Here is an 18,774-nt window from a genome sequence, read left to right on the forward strand (position 1 = left end):
CCTAGAACAGAAAAGAGGCATTACTGGAAAAGCTAATGAAATCTTAATTATGGAGTTTAGTTAGTAATAATGTATTAATGTTAATTTCTTAGTTTTGATAAATGGTTATGTAAGATGCTAAAAGTAGGAGGGACTTGGCACATGGTATACTAGAATTCTTTGTACTGGCTTTGCAGCTTTTCTATAAATCTAAAATTATTCCAAAGTAAACACTTTACTTATTTACTTATTTATTTTACAGTGGAATACTTACTTTTTTTTTTTTTAATTGAGGATAGAAAGAATTAGGTTACAATGTTTGCATTTGTTAGGTAAAGTCCCTCTTATAATTGTGTCCCCCCTGCAACATTGTCCCTATTAAGTAGGAACACCCCCAGTCCCCTCGCTCCTCCTATCTCCCTACTCCCTTGTTCCTCCACCCCCCACTTTGAATTAATTTGTTTTTCTCTTATATGGGTGTGTATAGATTATCTTCTGACTTCATATTAGAATTGAGTACATTGGATTCTTGCTTCTCCATTCTTATGATACTTTACTAAGAAGTAACACCACCCAGGTTAATACAAAAGATGTAAAATCTCCATCTTTTTTAATGATTGAATAGTGTTCTATGGTATACATATACCACAGCTTGTTAATCCATTCCTGGGTTGGTGGGCATTTAGGTTGTTTCCACATTTTAGTGATAGTAAATTGAGCTGCGATAAACAGTTTAGTGCAGTGGTTCTCAACCTTCCCAATGCTGTGACCCTTTAATACAGTTCCTCATGTTGTGGTGACCCCCCAACCATAAAATTATTTTCGTTGCTACTTCATAACTGTAATTTTGTTACTGTTATGAATAGTAATGTAAATATCTGATATGCAGGATGTATTTTCATTGTTAGAAAGGGGTCGCCACCCACAGGTTGAGAACCGCTGGTCTAGTACAAAAGTCCTTATAATAAAATGATGTTTTTTTCTTCTGTATAGGTGCCTAGTAGTGGGATTGTACTTTCAGGATTCTCCATACTTCTTTTTTTTTTTTTTTTTGTAGAGACAGAGTCTCACTTTATGGCCCTCGGTAGAGTGCCGTGGCCTCACACAGCTCACAGCAACCTCCAACTCCTGGGCTTAAGCGATTCTCTTGCCTCAGCCTCCCGAGTAGCTGGGACTACAGGCGCCCGCCACAACGCCCATCTATTTTTTTGGTTGCAGTTTGGCCGGGGCTGGGTTTGAACCCGCCACCCTCGGTATATGGGGCCGGCGCCTTACCGATTGAGCCACAGGCGCCGCCTGATTCTCCATACTTCTTTCCAAAAAGGTTGAATTAGTTTGTAGTCTCAATTTTATTTTATTTTATTATGATTTTTTTTTTTAGAGACAGAGTCTCACTTTGTCGACCTCGGTAGAGTGCTATGGCATCACAGCTCACAGCAATCTCCAGCTCCTGGGCTTAGGCGATTCTCTTGGCTCAGCCTCCCGAGAAGCCAGGACTACAGGCACCCACCACAACGCCTGACTATTTTTTTGTTGCAGTTTGGCCGGGGCTGGGTTTGAACATGCCACCCTCGGTATATGGGGCCAGTGCCCTACTCACTGAGGCCACAGGTGCCGCCCCTATTTTATTTTTTTGAGACAGAGTCTCACTCTCTTGCCCTGGGTAGAGTGCCCATGGCATCATAGCTCATAGCAACCTCAAACTCTTGGGCTCAAATGATCCTCTTGCCTCAGCCTCCTGAGTAGCTGAGATTAAGGGCTTCTGCCAAAAGGCCTAGCTAGTTTTTTCTACTTTTAGTAGAGATAGAGTCTCGCTGTTGCTTAGGCTGAGCTCAGGCGATCTCCTGCCTCAGCCTCTCAGAGTGCTAGGATTATAGGTGTGAGCTACCACACCTGGCCCCCCTTAGATGAGTAACTAATTTAAGTTTTATTAGTTTCACCATTACTAATAACACTGCATTATATTTTTTGATACTAAAGGTTTAAAGCATATACATGATTGTTTCCTTAAAAATAGAATTCTGAGTCAGAAAGTCTGTTCTTTTTTATGTTTTTATTGTCAACTTGCCAATCTAAAAGACTGTCCCACAGCTGTGCACAGTGGCTCACACCTGTAATCCTAGCACTCTGGGAGGCCCAGGTGGGTAGATTGAATTCACGACCAGCCTGAGCAAAAGTGAGACCCTGTCTCTACTAAAAATAGAAAAACTGAGGCAAAAAGGTTGCTTGAGCTCAGGAATTTGAGTTTGCTGTGAGCTATGACACCATGGCACTCTACCCAGGGTGACAGCTTGAGACTCTGTCTCAAAAAAAAAAAAAGGGTGGCACCTGTGGCTCAGTGAGTAGGGCGTTGGCCCCATATACTGAGGGTGGCGGGTTTGAGCCCCCACCCCGGCCAAACTGCAACAACAAAAAAAAGACTGTCTTACATCCCAGCTCCCCACAGCCATGGAGGAGAGTATCTGTTTCTTTGAACTGTCTGCCACTCTGAGTTGTCATCTTCTGTATCTTTACTAACTGGAAGGGCAAAGAATAGGAGGTATTTGTTTTCGTTTGTATCTTTCAAATCACTGGAGAGGTTTCCATTTTCTGTTATTATCCATTTCTACTTTTGTAATAGTCTATTTATATGGTTTCACCATTGGTGTGGTTTCTTTTCTTAATTGACATGTAGGAGCATTCTATCTACTGGTCTCCCTTTAGAGACAGACCTGAAATGCATAGGCCTCTCCCTCACCCATATCCTTTTTCCCACTGCAGATCCTAAATCTGACCCAGGCCCTGAAAGACAACAAGAGTCCCCTGCACCTCGTCCAGATGCCACCTGTGATTGTCGAGACGGCCCGTTCCCACCAGCGGTCTACTAGCGAGTCCTACACACAGAGCTTTCAGAGTCGGAAGCCCTTCTTTTCATGGTGGTAGCCTGAGAGGCGGGCAAAGGAAATACAGTCTGAGACTGGTGGGAAGAAGCCTGGAGAGTGAGGTGCAAGAAACGCCAGAGAGTAGCACTTTTGAGAGCCTTCTCTCTCTCTCTCTCTGCTCACCACCCCCTCAGGGCTTTCCCACCCACAGGGAGAAGCACAATCAGGGACACTGAGTGCTCCTGGGCCCTTCTGAGTGCAGGAGGGAGTGAGAGCATTTCCCTTCCAGCATCTCCTGGTGGCAGGCTGGGAAAGTCCCTTTCCTTCCTGACACCCTGCTCTGTTGCAATTCCCTATTATATTCTGCATCAGAAAACAAACAAACAAACAAATCTAAATGCTTGTAGCAGAACCCCAGGTCCTCTCACGTCAGAAACTTTTAATCCAGGCCTAAATTTGCATAGACCCAGATATTTGGGTGCCTTCCAGTTGCTCACTTCATGAACCAAGGCTGTGATTTGCAGTGCTGGGACAGACAGAAGCCACACCTTTCCTTTGGGATTTTTGCCAAGCCTTCTTCCCCTTCTCTTCCCATCAGAGCTGTAGGCTGGCCACATACAGTTCTCACGGCAGGGAGGCTTTTGCTCTATACCTCTCAGCAGTTCTGTACATGATCATACAGAACCTCTCTGCTCTCTGCCCTGCTGCAGTTTGCCTGTCACTGAAGCAGAGACAGGAGGAGTGAGTCTTAGCATTTATATTTCAATAGGAAATTGACTCCCAGAATGTAAAAGTGATCCATATGGCCTAAGTTTATGCCAGGAGCTATAACTTGCTTCCTGAGTTCTTGGTCCAGTCCTCTAATTCGTTCCTATTGTTTTAAATATTTTTTTTTCCCCAACTCTCTTAACTTAGGAGTTCAGTTCAGGTTCTAGAGTTGGTCTCTGTGAGTTATCGGGAGTAAGCTTGGCTCAAAAAAGGACAGGATGGTCTTTGGATTTCTTTATATGCTACCACTGCTGCTTGGTGGCAATAGGAAGTGTATCCTGCCTCCTACTTGACGGTTTCCCTTTACTCCCCGACTTCTTGTTCTTAGCCAGTTTCTCCATGGCTTCTTGAGAAAGGTAGGGCCCAAAGGAGATAGGCTGTCCCCCAGTGCCTGCCCAGTTCAGTGTATATCGTCTTGCTTCCATTTTTCTTTCCCCCCAGCTTTTCCCCTTGCCAGGTATTCAAGCCCTTTCTACACCAAAGCAAAGAATGGCCTCAGGAGGGAGTAAAAAGGGTGCCATATATGGCTAAGGGACTGCTGCGTTCACGCCTTATGCTACTGGATACTTAAAGGTTCTGGCACCTTGCGATTGGTCAATCAGCCTTGGAAAGAAACTATTGTGAAGGTCTGACAAACAACCAAAGAAAGGGTGTGAGGACTGTGGCTGTGTGTCTCCTGTTTGCCTGGCTTCTGCTGTCCAAGAGGCAGAGCAGAGATGTGCAGCCCTTTTGTCAACTGGCCCGGTTGGTCCCCTTCTGGTCCAACTGTTAGGAGCCAGCTTGTCCTGGGCTTCCACCCACCTGACAGGAAGAGTCTCTGAGAGCTGGATGTGCAAGTCCTGTGGGCAAAGGCACAGCTCTCCCACCTGCCTCAGCCCTGACAATCCCATCCAGCTGACCTGGACTCTGGCCTTAGGAACCATGTTTGAGAATACACAGCTCCTGACTGCAGGAGCCAGAAGGGGACGTACATGTGCGTAGCTTCACACAGACCTGTTGGTAAAGCTCCCTGCCTGGTGCTCAGGAGTGCCTGAGGAGTCTAAAGAGGAGGCTGGTTGCCTCACCCACTACGCCAAATCTGCACATTGTCCTGATCCAGACCAGTTCTGTAATCAGAAGGTAAATTGGGTCCAATGAAGAGAGAGCAGGTCCTGGGCCCAGGGGTGGGGGAGGCTAGAGTTCAGGGCATCCTTTCCTGGCCTGTCTCTATTCTCCCTCAAAGCCTGCCTGTGCTCAGGTTGCCTTGAATGTAGACTTTGGGAGTGCCAGGAACTCATGGAACGGCTGTCCCTCTGCCAGCCATAGGCCCTGTCCCTGGCATCAGGGAGTAGCGGCTGGGCTGTGAGTGTGCTGCTGCCCTCTGTGTTGTCCTAATGCACTGTAGAAATTGTATGTAATGTATTTAAATCAATGCAAATGTATGAATAACAAATCCAATTCTGACCCTTTTTTGGTCCCGTTTCTTTAGGGAAAGAAAGATGAAGGTAGAATACAGTTTTAAGGACAAAGAAGCCAGTGTTTCTATGGAGTTGCTGAGATGTGGTTCCTGGGGCTATTCCTCTCTTGTAGAGGAAGACACAAGTCCTCATTTCCAAAGTCCCAGTGCTCAGAAAGCCAAAAGTACTTTCAAAACTCATTTGACACCAAAACTTGACCTGAACATGCACTGATGTAAAGGTATTGGTAATCATTATGTATCTCTCTTAGTGAGAATATTTGTTGCAGAAATGTTAATATGTTTTCTGAGATGTGCCCTTATTAGGGATTGTAGTAATTTCCTTGCTTCCTAAAAGCCAAAAAAATTCTGATGGCAAAATTATCCAGCTCCAAGGGTTTGGGGATAAGAAATCCCCACTTAGTGAGTGGCTCTCTCTTGGCCACCAAAGGGCAACCCTCCACTGTGTGCATCATTGCCCACTTAGATCCCACTCCTTTGAGCTATGGGTCATCAAGTGGGCAAGGTGGAAGAATGCTAATGAGCAAGAGTTGGCTACCTTTGAAGTTCAACTAGACCAGTAGGAAAATCCCTTACCTCAAGGGGCTTCCAGGCCACAGCAAACCTAGGATAGTGCAGGTGGCTTAAAATGGTCCAGCTGTTCTCCAACACAGCATGGTTGGCTTGTAAGGGCGAAGAAGCCATCTGAGGCGCTGGCACCCACTGGTGTGACAGATTCTGGTTGGCAGATTCAGCCAACAAAAGGACCCAGTGCCCACCATGCAGGGCTTATCATAACAGACTCCCCACTTTCTCCTCTCCTGTGGATCAGGACTGCTGTAGAGACCCTCCCATCTCTCCTGTCAGTCCCATAGTCCCTGGAAAAGGGGCTGGAACCTGCGACACAGGGGCTGTAAGGTATGGGGGTGAAAAGCAAGGAGGTCAGCCATGATCCTTCTTACTGGGAACACCCCACCCCACCCCCAAGCTCCAGTCTGTTTCAGGATCCTTCCCTTCTATGACAGACTCACACAGTTACTGATGCAAATGTTTTTATTTGCCACTTAAACACTACAGTTTCCCTATGTTGGCCTGATGGTGTGGGGGCATGGGACCGGCTGCGGGACCATGGGTTACAGTAGTAGCAGCAGAGCAGTAGCAGCAGTGGTGAGGTGCTGTGTCTGAGTGCTCGGCACTTGACTCCTGGAGGAATATCATGCAGCCCAGGTATAGTGTTACATTGGGAAAGGCTAAGGCAGGAACAGATGCTGTTATTCATTCTGTTGATGAACGAGTCCCATATAACAGCCCAGTGGAAGCCTCCAGTGCTGTTCCAAACTGAGCAAGTCAGTGGCAGTGGTCTCTCTTTTTTATATACCCACGTGAGGATGTCTTCCTTAAGTCTCTTCCTCCTCCACTTCCCCAGGCCCTTTGGTGAAAGTCCCTTTGATTCCTGGGAAGACATTGCTATTCCTGGCCCTCTTCCTGGATCAGTGTCTGATTTGGTGGAGGTAATTTGTGGGGCCTGGCTTCCTCCAGTTCCGGCGGATCCTGGCACTTGTCCTCCGGGTGTGCAGATACTGCTCACTGGAGGCTGTCTCCGTGGCACTACTCTGTGGGTCGCCCAGGGCAGAGGGGGACTCTGGGATTCTGTAAGGAACAAGTGTGTGATAAGCCAACACTGATGGGGAGGACAGAATGGGGACTTCGAGAGATTTTGGTCACAGTGGACTATAAACACACTACTCAGGGTAAAGGGTAGACCAGGGCTCTGGTCTTGTCTCTTCCCCCCTGAGAGTTATATAACTAGGCAGCATGTTCAAATTTCTCTGCTGTTAGGAAAGGTGGATTAGATCAGGGTGTGCAACACTCAGCATTTCTCCTGTATTCATGGAAGATGTCGCTAATCAGTCATAACAGGAAACCAGTGTTTTTGGCAGTGACTAATCAAGTGGAGTTAGCTATTGCAAGACCTGATGACTTCAGAAGGCCATTTGGGTCTGGTGTTCTGGTTGTGGCCCCCAGGAGGCAGCAGAGGAATACAGCTCAGATTGTAACCCACAGTAACTGCTGAGCCCATGTGGTTCAGCTCCTTATTCCTGTACAGACAGTGACCTGGGCAAAGTGTCAGCTGACTAGGGAGATCAGAGAGAGATGCTATCTCAGGATAAAGTCTCTCAACAATTTTTAACCCATGATGCCTGTATAGTACATTCTGATGCTATATTCTCTGTAATCTCACAGCCAAGATTTTAACCAGGCTTACTTTTGAATGTTACTACAACAGATAAACAGAATATTTCCTTCTTTCAAACAATACTCCCTCCTACCTGGCTGAGAATCACTGTAAAATGAGGTGATGCTTCTAGGACCCAAGCACCCCTTCCCATGGGAGTTTACAGAGTCAGACATGACTCCAGCAACCTTAAGTGCCAACGAAGTGGTGGCACTGTGGAAATGTTATAACCCAATGGCAGGCACTTTACAGTGAGGCCCAGTAGCTAGCTCCAGGTCACACACACAGCCAGGACATCGTAGAACAGGGATCCTAGGGCACTCCTTCCCTCAGTGCTCTCATCCCAGGAACCTACCTGAGCCGGCTGCAGTGGTGTAGTGAGCGGCCCAGCGGTTTCTGCCGTGGGGGCCTCTTCCTGCGCAGCCTCTTCAGGGCCTCTGCCACACGGTGGTCTCCTGCACACTCCCAGATGATCTGTGCACGTTCCTCAGCCAGGTGGTCCCCACTGCGCTGAAACAAGCCTTGGATCTGCAGCAGCTCGGCGTCCTGGAAGATATTGGCTGAGGCCTGCTTGCGGCCCCGGGCCTCACTCGGGGCCTGCCAGGGTGGCGGCTCGCTCACCACAGAGGCTGGGGTGCCCATCGTGGGTGCTCTGAGGACAGAAAACATTTTTGGAGACATCAGCAGCACAACAGGCTCTTCCCAATCTGGGAGTCCTGACTAATGCCAGGGCTTCTGATGTTTATTCTCTAGGAGCCAGACTAGAGCAGGTCTCTCACCTTAAAATCTTTTAAGTGCATACGCATAAGATTTACCTCACAACTTATGATGTAAAAATTATTGTATGTCCCCATTTTATTGGCGAAGAAGTATAACTAAGAGAGGTTAAGTTTACTTGCTGGTGGTCACAAAGTCATATGTAAGTGCACAGGAGTGGAACCCAGGTTCATCTGGCTCTAAAGTCTACACAGACACTAGGTTGCTCAGCAGCAGCTCAAAGTTTTGAGCACTTAACATGTACCAGGCACCACTGTAAGAACTTTATTCACACATGAGCCCTAGCAGGTAGGTATTTTTATCCTCCTCTCACAGATGAGAAGTCAGGAACAGAAAGGTTAAGTCATCCATGGTTATGCTGGAACTAGAACCCATATCTCTGATGCTAAGGCCCACACACTACAGCACAGATACAGGACAGGAGAAGGGCTACCCAGGTTGGAGTCCCACTTCTCTCCACCACTTACTGCCCAGGTAGCTCTCTATGACTCAGCTGCTTTCTACGTAAAATCCTACTCTGTAGGATTTACATGAAGATGAGCATTTAGAACAGTGCTCAGTATTCTACTCTGCTTCTCAATCTAGAAAATTGGGAAGAATCATCCTACCTCCTATTTTTAAGACCTTGGGGATGGCTGGATGTGGTGGCTCACACCTGTAATCCCAGCACTTGGGAGGCCAAGGTGGGTGGATTGCCTGAGGTCACACAGGTTTGAGACCAGCCTGAACAGAGCAAGACCCCGTCTCTAAAAATAGCCTGTAGCAGGCACCTGTAGTCCCAGCTACTTAGGAGGCTGAGGCAAGAGAATTGCTTGAGCACAAGAGTTTGGAGTTGCTGTGAGCTGTGATGGCACGGCACTCTACCAAGGATTACAAAGTGAGACTCTGTCTCCAAAAGAAAAAAAAAAAAAAAAAAGACCTTAGGGATGAACCAAACCAAATAATCTCAAACACAGTATGAGACAGACCAATCAGATCTAACCATAGTCCAAAGGCCCTACAGAAAGACATTGGTACAGAAGAAGAGGCTACAAGGTGACAATATTAAGGGCAAAGGCTGTAATAAAAGTTCCAATAGATGTTAGGCTCTGTGTCAATATTTCCCATCATATACAGGAAATGAACATTATCTCCCTTGACTCTAGATAGTACACTTTGAATAATATAAGTTTCACCCACCTTATCCTTGTCTCTGGTAGAGCCTGAAAAACCTATGGGGCTGAAAAACAGCTTGGAGACAAGGGCTGAGGACTTCAGTGTTACACAGAATTGGGTTTGAATCCTAGTTCTGCCACCTTCCTAGCTGTGTGACCTTAGGCATGTAGTTCAACTTCTATGAGCCTGTTTCCTTAACTGTAAAATGAGGGTAATGATTTGTACATGTCCACTTTTCAGGTTATAGAAAAGTACATCAGGGAGCCTTTGTGTACCAGTCACCCACTAAGAGCTTTAGTCAGCTGTCAGTATCTGTGGGGTTTGTATCCAGGGATTCAACCAACTGTGCATCAAGATTGGAGGGGGTAAATAATAATAAAAGTGATACAACAATAAAAAAGCATACAAATATCAATACATCTTCGTTTACATAGGAGTAAAGAAAACGATTTTAAAGAATGAAAATATATAGTATAACAATTATTTCCACAGCATTACTTTATATTAAGTATTAGAAGTAATCTCAGAGACCAAGTATGTGGGACGATGTACACAGGTTATATGCAAATATTAATACCATTTTATATAAGGGACTTGAGTAACCCAGGAGGCTCCTAGAAGAAATGCTTTACAGATACTGAGATCTGCAAATGCTAATGCTCCTCTTTGTAGCTTTCTTTTCTTTTCTTTCTTTTTTTTTTTTCCGTAGAGACAGTCTCACTTTATCACCCTCAGTAGAGTGCCGTGACGTTACACTGCTCATAGCAACCTCCAACTCCTGGGCTCAGGCAATTCTCCTGCCTCAGCCTCCCGAGTAGCTGGGACTACAGGCGCCCACCACAACGCCTGGCTATTTCTTTGTTGCAGTTTGGCTGGGGCTGGGTTCGAACCTGCCACCCTTGGTATATGGGGCTGGCGCCCTACCCACTGTACCACGGGCACCACCCTCTTTGTAGTTTTCTTGACCTCTGTGCCTGGGTCCAGGGGTATGATGTGAAACCTTCTTTCCTCCCATCTGGGTGGCCAGAGCCAGCTGAGGATGGGCCTCTGCTCCCTGTTCTCCTCCCTCAGCCCCAGGCACAGTGGGGAGGTGGGGGGAGCAAGTCTTGTTTCTTCCCAGGACCTGCTGCCTGAGTCAGACATCATTCCACAACTAGCTAGAGAGAGAGACAACTGTCAACCAGCAAACAGCTTCAAAAGGTGAAAAAGGATAGTTAAAATATATTTAATACAAACATTTCACATGCTCATTGTAAAAGAGGCAAACAGTACAAAACCTTATAAATGAGAACATTTCCAATTTCTTATCCTTAACCTACTTGCAGAAGTAACCCTTACCCTAACCTGCCTTTTGTTCTCTAGGGAGTGAGTCATATCTCCACCCTATTCAGACTCTTGAGGCAGGCTCCCTCCCTTTACCTCAGTAGTCACCCTTATTATTCTGTAGTTTCCACACTCACCCTGGCCCAGTTTCTGGGCCTTCTTATCATAAGTACCCCCATTCTCTTTTCTAAAGATTTAATAACCAAAATAAGCCCATATAAAACTTGCAGATAAATTGACTTCATAAAAATTGGACTTTTAATCTGGAATTTAAAATCTGCCTCTCCTTAGGCACTATTATGGGAACCCAATTAAAACCCAGTATGTGTGGTAATTAAGCCCCCAGAGCTGGATGTTATGTGTGTGTGTGTGTATAAACATTCTGTGACAGGAAGATAAGTCACCAAGTAACACTTTTAGGTTGATGAAGAGAAACAAAAGCTAACTACAGGATGTTTATTCTGTACCAGGCAATATATATGACACCATTTAATCCTCAAAACAATCCTAGGAATTAGGCACTGTTATCCTCATCCCATTTCTCAGAGGAGCAAAGGGAGCTAGGCACAGATGTGCGTACCAGTGGCTCAGCTGAGGCTGGAGCCTGTTCTTCCAACTGCAGCCAGGTTTTTAAGCTCCTCAGCTGGCTTCACCACCAAGCAGTTCATAGCACACTTCTTTACTCCCACCTCACTCACAAAGCCCACTGATAGAAAGGGAAAGACAATGAATTATCCCACCTGGTGGAGGCAGGCATGGAGCTGTGGAATTTATTTCAGTCTATTCACTGGCGTCAGGGTTGTTTCCTGGGTGACTGCCACCCCAGCTGTGAAGGCTCGACAGTCTAAAGAAGATCCCTGACTTCCACAAAAGAAATCTAGAACCACAACCCAGCCCAGCACACAGAACCCTGGCTTATGAGTCAGAGGACTGGGATCAAACCCTAGTTCTGCCACTCACTGGCTGGAGGGTTGGGGTGGTGCTCAGGCAGTTCACATCACCCCTGTGAGCCAGTTCCCCTCTTACTGCTGTAAGAACAGGCTGATGCTGGTGGTCGAGAGCCTATAGCAGTGAGGGGAGTCCGATTCCATGCTGAGCTAAGTCTATAGGGAAGGAGGAATGGGGCTGCTTGTCTGCCAGGGCCTAGGGGCTGCGTGTATGGACAGGTCTAACTATCTGGGTTCTAGGAAACTCCCCAACTAGTAGCACCTTTTCTCCTTTCTCCTCAATCTCCTCTGGAGGCCAGATGCTGTTTTGCTGCAGTGGGCTGTGGGGTTGGGATCTGGTAGAAGACAGAACTCAAAAAAAGGACCAGCGCCTGTGACTCAGTAGTTGGGCACCAGGCCCATATACCGAGGGTGGCAAGTTTGAGCCCAGCCCTGGCTAAACTGCCGCAAAAAATGACCAGGCATTGTGGTGGGGTGCCTGTAGTCCCAGCTACTCGGGAGGATGAGGCAAGAGAATCGCTTGAGCCCAGGAGTTGGAGGTTGCTGTGAGCTGTGACACCATAGCACTCTACCGAGGGCGATAAAGTGAGACTCTGTCTCTAAAAAGGGGGGGGAAAAACCTCAAAAGAAAGAAAGAAAGAAAAGGAATTCACTGATTTAAAACTCCCTAGTGATCTAAGCTGTTTATGGCCAAGCTTGAAGCAATTCATAGGCTGGTCTGGGGTGGCAGAAGAGATGATTTCCCTTCTTTCAGACTCAAGCAACCTCATGAACCCAGGGAAACAATCATCAGTGGCAGCAGCTGCCCCAAGGAGGAAATGGCTTGGAGTCTGATTTCCAGGCAGTCCCAGAAACCTCCGCCAGGGCTACAGGGTCTTGACTCCATCATCTCTAGCCAGCTGTGTTACAAACACACACACTAACAAGAAACCATCTGGGAGAGTCTGAGCCTCCAGCAGGGGAACTTGGCCCCTCACTCTTGGCTCTGCCTTCCACCCTGGGCTTCAAGCAGAGCAAGGCTGGGGAAAAAATTGGTGGGTTCCAGGTATGATTAGATGATAAGCTTTGGGAAAAATGTTGAAGTGGTGAATCAGAACACTTTTTCCCTTTTTGAGACAGAGTCTTGCTCTTGCTCAAGCTAAAGTGTAGTGGCATCATCATAGTTCACTATAACCTCAAATTCCTGGGCTCCAGTTATCCTCCTGTGTCATCCTCCAAAGTAGCTGAGACTACAGGCCTGTACTACCATGTCCAGCTTATTCACACTTCTATTATCAGAAAAAACTCTTCCGGTTTCATTCAGTGTGTTCTGTAGTTACTTTTCCTCTTATTTCCTGGACAAGAACTTAAATCAGGAAAGTCAGTGTATACTTGAACAATGGTACTTTTTAAAACTGGAAAATGAAACCAGTGGGGCTATTAAAAGATTACAAATGGATCTTTCATTTCAGAACTATTCAGAAGATAAGCGTAGGTTTGTGCACAAATAAGTAAAATCTAATTGCAAAGTATTTCAGTTTAACACAAACTAGGTTAAAAATGAACTCCCAAAGTTTAAATACCAAATGTTGAAAATTACAAAGTTCTGGGCGGTGCCTGTGGCTCAAAGGAGTAGGGCGCCCCGGCCCCACATACCAGAGGTGGTGGGTTCAAACAGCCCCGGCCAAAAACTGCAAAAAAAAAAAAATTACAAAGTTCAACCTGTTTTGAAATAGGCAGTTAAGTGAAGAACTGTAGATCTCTAACAAAGAAATATACTGTATTCAAAAAGTGACTCACCCTTCTAAGTCTATAAATACAGTGCACAATTAAGCTCTCTTTGTAATACATGAAGCTCAGTTCAGACAGCTACTGTAGGTATCTCACTGTAGTCTCAGGGAGGTGCAGGTAATCATGAGAAAACACTTGGGTGAGCTGACAACTCCTGATTCCTCACACAGCATGTTCCCACTGAAGAACCCAGGTGAAGGCAATCTCTAATCAGAGGCCAAGGTCCTCTTAGAAAAATAATTAGAAGCTCTGGCCCAAGGCCCAAGTCACACCTGGGGCCCTAGGCTGTTACCCTGCACAGACATGCCACTGCACAACAGCCAAAATCTGTGGCTCCTAAGTGGGAAGTCCAGTCCAAATGGCTGTGTGGGTTCCCCCACCTCACAAGGCCTAGCCTCAGACATGTGTGCCTAGAAGATTGGACACATGTTGACCTCCAAATCTGTGCTCCAGGACGCAGAGAAAGAACTCAAACCTTTCCCCAGACCAATTCTCAGATATGAACAGGATATAAACTGCTATTAGGTCTAGGAATAATTTGTTCAAGAGTTCAAGGACCCCAAATTCTGGCTGTGCCACTAATAACTGGGTCACCTTGGACAAATCTCAGTTTTTCCCTACCTCAGTTTGCTCATCAAAGTGGTGAGAATAAATAACCCTTAATGGGAAAAGGGAGATAAAGCATTTGAGAGCATTCATCCTAGTAGCTGGCATATGACAGACATTCCACGTATGTTGGCTGAATGAATGAATGATGTCAGAGAAAGGCTATTTAACTACCAGAGGCTATAGATTCATTGTCATTTTCATCTTCGCATCAGGAATTCCACCTAAAGGGACCTTTACTCTTGGGAGAAGAAGGCAAAGGTAGATGGATTCATCTATGTACTTTCAAATCATAGCTTTATGTTTAAAATCAAGCACAGAACAAGGCACTTTCCATTAGTTGCTCTTTTCACTACACTTATAAAACGGTGCTATCGTTACACCCATTTTACAGATGAGAAAGCTGCGCTAGAAACTTTGGGCAAGTTACTTAACCTACAGTTGGTAGGTACCGGAGGTTGGGATATGAACGCAGGTAGCCTGACGCCAGGGCCATGCTCTCAACCACTGTTATTTCTGTTCCTGCCAGATAGCTGATGAGATCTTCAGGGGCCCAGAAGACTCTGAAACCTCTCAGAGCCTGCTGTCTGCTTCTCAGGGTTTTGCAAGGCCCAGGGATCCAAAGTCAGGACTTTCAAGCCAGCCTGGATGCCCTCTACACTCAACCACTCTGTGGGGAATTAGGGCGATACTCACCCTACTGAAGGGCAGCCCCCGACAGGCATCAAATAGGGATAGTGGCAAGTTAAAATGCGCCCACCGCAAACCCTCCCACGGCTTTTCGGAAAGGCGGGCGCAGCTCTGGGCTTCCTGCTGCGAAGGCGCTCACAAGAACCAGGCGTCGTTCACCCGCAACACAAGAGCTTGGGAGAGACTATTCTGGCCCAGGCCACACGGCGACAGTCCAGCACGGGTCACCCCCAGGACTCAGACGTGACCGCTTCGCAGAAAGACAGGCCCCTAAGTAGATATGGGGATTCGCGTCCCGATGGCACCCTGGCTCCGACTGTCCGCCCACGGGCTCCCACTGCAACGCGGTGCCAGGCCGCCGACCTACGTACCTGGTTGCCCAAGACGGGCCGCACGCAGCCCGAGCAGGTCCGGGCCACCTGGGTCCCAGCCACAATTCCCCGGAGAATGCTCTCCCCCGCTCCGGAACAGCCAATCCTCGGCCCTAGACTTGGTGAGAGCTCCGAGGGAGCCTTCCAAAATCGAACGCGGAGACTCCGTGGGCCAATCAGCGGCAGCAGAGAGAGAGGGGCGTGTCTTTCCCCGCCCACTTCCCTCTGCCGGCCTCCAAAACCGAGTGCGAAGATTCCCTGAGTCCAATCAGTGGCGGAGCAGCGGCGACGGGGCGTGTCTGCCTGGACCCCTTCCCTCCACCCTCGAAGCCCTCGCGCGGCGCCCTAGGCGCCCCCTCGGTTGACGTCAGTCCCCAGAGCCAGCGCGGTTTCGCAGGCGCGAGAGAGGGCGGGGCTGCATTCCTGCCCCAGGGAGCGGCGGCGGCTGGCCTTGCCGGGTACACGTGACGGGTGCCCCTTTTCCTGGGCCCGAGGCACGCGGTGAATTCCGTGCTGCGCGTGGCCCTCTACAGATCCTTAAACTCACCTCCCAGCTCGCCTGCGTTCTGGCTCCAGCTTTAGGGAGAAGAGGGGGCAGTCAGTTCTACGGTGAGACCTTGGGCTTTAAAGTCAGAATTATTATGGATAATAGAATTGTCATGGGTTTGAATCTGATCAGCTGTGCTACTTTGGGCTGGTTACCTAAACAAGGACATATTTAATAATTTGTATTCATTCGACAAACAATCATTAGTGACTGACTTTGCTGTCTGGGGTTCCTTGATGGATAGTAGACAAGAGTGACAGGGAATACTTGGGGATTTTCTAGCCTAATGAAAGAAGAAAGATGTTGAAGAAACTAAAACATTTAATGATTAACCTTATGGATGTAAAAGGGCAAATATAGAGGCACTTAAGCTTCCTCTGGGAGGTGCTGGTAGGCAGAAGAAAGGACATTAAAGCTGAGATAGGAAGATGTTGAAGTTAGTGGAACGAAGAGGAGTGGGTCTGGAAGGCGGGTTTAAGGGAAAAGGGAAGAGCATGTACTAGGACCGGAAGGCTCCTAAGAAATGAGATCTGGAGTAAAGCTCTGGCAAAGGAGAGAATAGTGGCAAGCAGAAGACAGAGGCAAAGCAGTGAAGAATTTTGTGTGTGATCCTCAGATGAGTTTAAACAGGGACTATAGCATTACATGTACTGTGTTTATTTAATAGGCATTCTGTAGCACTTAACTATGTGCCATTAGTGCCAGTCAGCACTTGTGTTTTTAGAGGGTCGCACTGGCTGCAGCTTTGTACTTGGATTGGAGGGGGCAGGAGTGCATTCAGGGTGTCAGTAGATCTGTCGTAAATGTTTGTTTTGCTCTTTGGAAGATGTGGAGTTGTTTGTGTACTTGTTCAGAAATGGTCAGGAAAGGCACTTGGGTCTCCTGACTTTCATTTCAAATGAAATGAAGTTGCTTTCTCCTCTGTAAAAGTACCAACGGGAGTAGCCAGGTGTTGTGGAGGGTGCCTGTAGTCCCAGTTATTGGTGAGGCTGAAGCAAGGGAATCACCTAAGCCCAGGAGTTGGAGGTTGCTGTGAGCAGCGACACGACAGCACTGTACTGAGGGCGGCACAGTGAGACTCTGTCTCAAAAAAAAAAAAAAAAGAAGAAATGTAAACTCTACAGGATGGAAACAAATGAAGCCCTCCCAGCAGCACCAATAAGTGGAACAAATTGAAACTTGCACGGGTGAATCAGAAAGGATGCCATCACCTGTGTTTCTTGGAAGTGAAATAATGGACTATAACACAGTCTGTTCAAAATTTTTGTAGTGACCTGTGTATAAATATACACACATACACACACACACACACACTCACTTACTTTGCTACAGGCACTAAACCAGATTGGACTCCTTCCCTCTTTCTCTCTGTGGTTCAAGCATCTGGACAGCCCCTAGTAGGGCTGAGATTTATTCCCACGATTTCATACTGCTATGAAGTGTCCAATTTCACATGAAAATGTAGTTTATTACATCTCAAACAAGAAGGAATCTAATTAATCAAAGTACACACCAAAACTATTAACAGTTTTGCCTTCTTTTTTTTTTTTTTTCCGATACAGAGTCTCATTTTGTCACCCTCGGTAGAGTACTGTGGCGTCACAGCTCACAGCAATCTCCAGCTCTTGGGAATAGGCGATTCTCTTGCCTCAGCCTCCCAAGTAGCTGGAACTACAGGCACCTGCCACAACGCCTGGCAATTTTTTTGTTGCAGTTTTGGCTGGGGCCGGGTTCAAACCCACCACCTTTGGTACATGGGGCCAGCACCCTACTCACTGAGCCACATGCGCCAACCAGTTTTACCTTCTTAATGGTAGCTTATGTAGCCAGCAGTGAAGAATCCTGGAGAGTGGCCGGGCACAGTGGCTCACACCTGTAATCCCAGCACTTGGGAGGCCAAAGTGGGTGGATTGCCTGAGCGCATAGGTTCGAGACCAGCCTGAGCCAGAGGGAGACCCCACCTCTAAAAATAGCCGGGCATTGTGGTGGGCACCTGTGGTCCCAGCTACTTGGGAGACTGAGGCAAGAGAATTGCTTAAGCCCAGGAGTTTGAGGCTGCAGTGAGCTATGACACCATGGCACTCTACTGAGAGTGACAAAGTGAGACTCTGTCTCAAAAAAAAACAAAAAAGATGCCTAGAAAGTGAATGGCAATGAAATTGCAAAAGCGTTTTCCACAGCTTATTGAGAGTCAAATATTTTTCTTGGCAAGAAGTGGTCCAAAGCCTGGAAGAAGTGGTAGTCAGTCCGTGCAAGGTCTGGTGAATAGGGTGGATGACAATTGAGTTTCTAAGTCCAGCTTCTGTAGCTTGAGCAGAATTATTTGTGTTGTCTTGCAAGAGGATTGGCCTTGTCTTTATTGACCAATCTTGGTTGCTTAATTGCAAGTATCCTTATCACATTGTCCATTTGGGGCGGCGCCTGTGGCTCAAGGAGTAGGGCGCCAGTCCCATGTGCCGGAGGTGGCAGGTTCAAACCTAGCCCTGGCCAAAAACCACAAAAAAAAAAAAAAAAGAACATTGTCCATTTGGTTGCAGTAGACATCTGTTGTAATTGATTCAGCATGTTTCATGACACTATGGTGGGTGATACCACCACTGGATCACCAAAGAAATGTCCTTAGTATTTTTGTATGAATATTCAATTTCGAAATGTGTTTCAGCACTTCACTGTTATCCACCCATTGTGCCTAACATTTGTGATCATCAGAAAGTTTACATTTTTCATCATATATATCAATACAGTGTAGAAATGGTTCCCCTTTATGTTGTGACAACAAAGAAAGGCAGACTTCAAGGTGATGTCTCTTCTGACACTCTTTAATTCATGCAGGGCCCATCTATCCAGCTTCTTTACCTTGCCACTTTATTTCAAATGGTCCAATATTATTGAACTGGTAGCATAAAACCTTTCTGCTAATTCACGTGTAGGTTGGGATGGATTCACTTCCACTACAGCTGTCAGTTCATCATTATCCACCTTGGTCTAAGGTGGCCCAAGACTTTGCACTGACTGACTCAATAGTGACATTCTTCCCAAACACTTCATTGATATTTCAATCTGTATATACTGCACTGGTTCCATAATGGACCCCATATCCCAAACTTGAATTTTTGATTCATCCATGGTCTCACAAAGATTGTTCTCCAAAAAATGAAAGACAAGCACAGGCCAAAACACAGGTTTGAAAGAAGAGGATGTACCTTCACACACACACATACAAAGTGTCAAAGTGAAATGCCAGAGATACCAACTGCACAACTTTGGACTTAAGGAAATCAGATGTTTCTTACTTAATAACCTAGTAAT

General features: G+C 46.7%; 2 protein-coding genes across 4 annotated transcripts in view; one reads left to right on the forward strand and one right to left on the reverse strand.

Moving 5' to 3' along the window:
• The window catches only part of PI4K2A (phosphatidylinositol 4-kinase type 2 alpha), a 58,481-nt gene extending 53,430 nt beyond the window's left edge, over positions 1-5,051 (forward strand). For both annotated transcript variants that reach the window (XM_053582871.1, XM_053582870.1), the window contains one exon: positions 2,740-5,051. In XM_053582871.1, the coding sequence (XP_053438846.1) occupies positions 2,740-2,901 (162 nt within the window). In that variant the 3' untranslated portion in view covers positions 2,902-5,051. The remainder of the gene's footprint in view (positions 1-2,739) is intronic.
• Positions 5,052-6,078: 1,027 nt separating this feature from the next.
• On the reverse strand, positions 6,079-15,090 carry AVPI1 (arginine vasopressin induced 1). 2 transcript variants are annotated; one of them, XM_053582900.1, is made up of 3 exons: positions 14,919-15,090; positions 7,635-7,931; positions 6,079-6,693 (listed from the first exon to the last, which is right to left on the reverse strand). In XM_053582900.1, exons 2-3 carry the CDS (start codon positions 7,919-7,921, stop codon positions 6,534-6,536), a joined length of 447 nt encoding a protein of 148 aa, XP_053438875.1. In that variant the 5' UTR covers positions 7,922-7,931; positions 14,919-15,090; the 3' UTR covers positions 6,079-6,533. The 2 variants fall into 2 exon arrangements, with proteins under 2 accessions (XP_053438875.1, XP_053438874.1); XM_053582899.1 differs by lacking the exon at positions 14,919-15,090 and adding an exon at positions 14,554-14,885.
• Positions 15,091-18,774: the final 3,684 nt, after the last annotated feature.

Source organism: Nycticebus coucang, chromosome 3 (genome assembly GCF_027406575.1).
Source record: "Nycticebus coucang isolate mNycCou1 chromosome 3, mNycCou1.pri, whole genome shotgun sequence".
NCBI classification, from domain to species: Eukaryota; Metazoa; Chordata; class Mammalia; order Primates; family Lorisidae; genus Nycticebus; species Nycticebus coucang.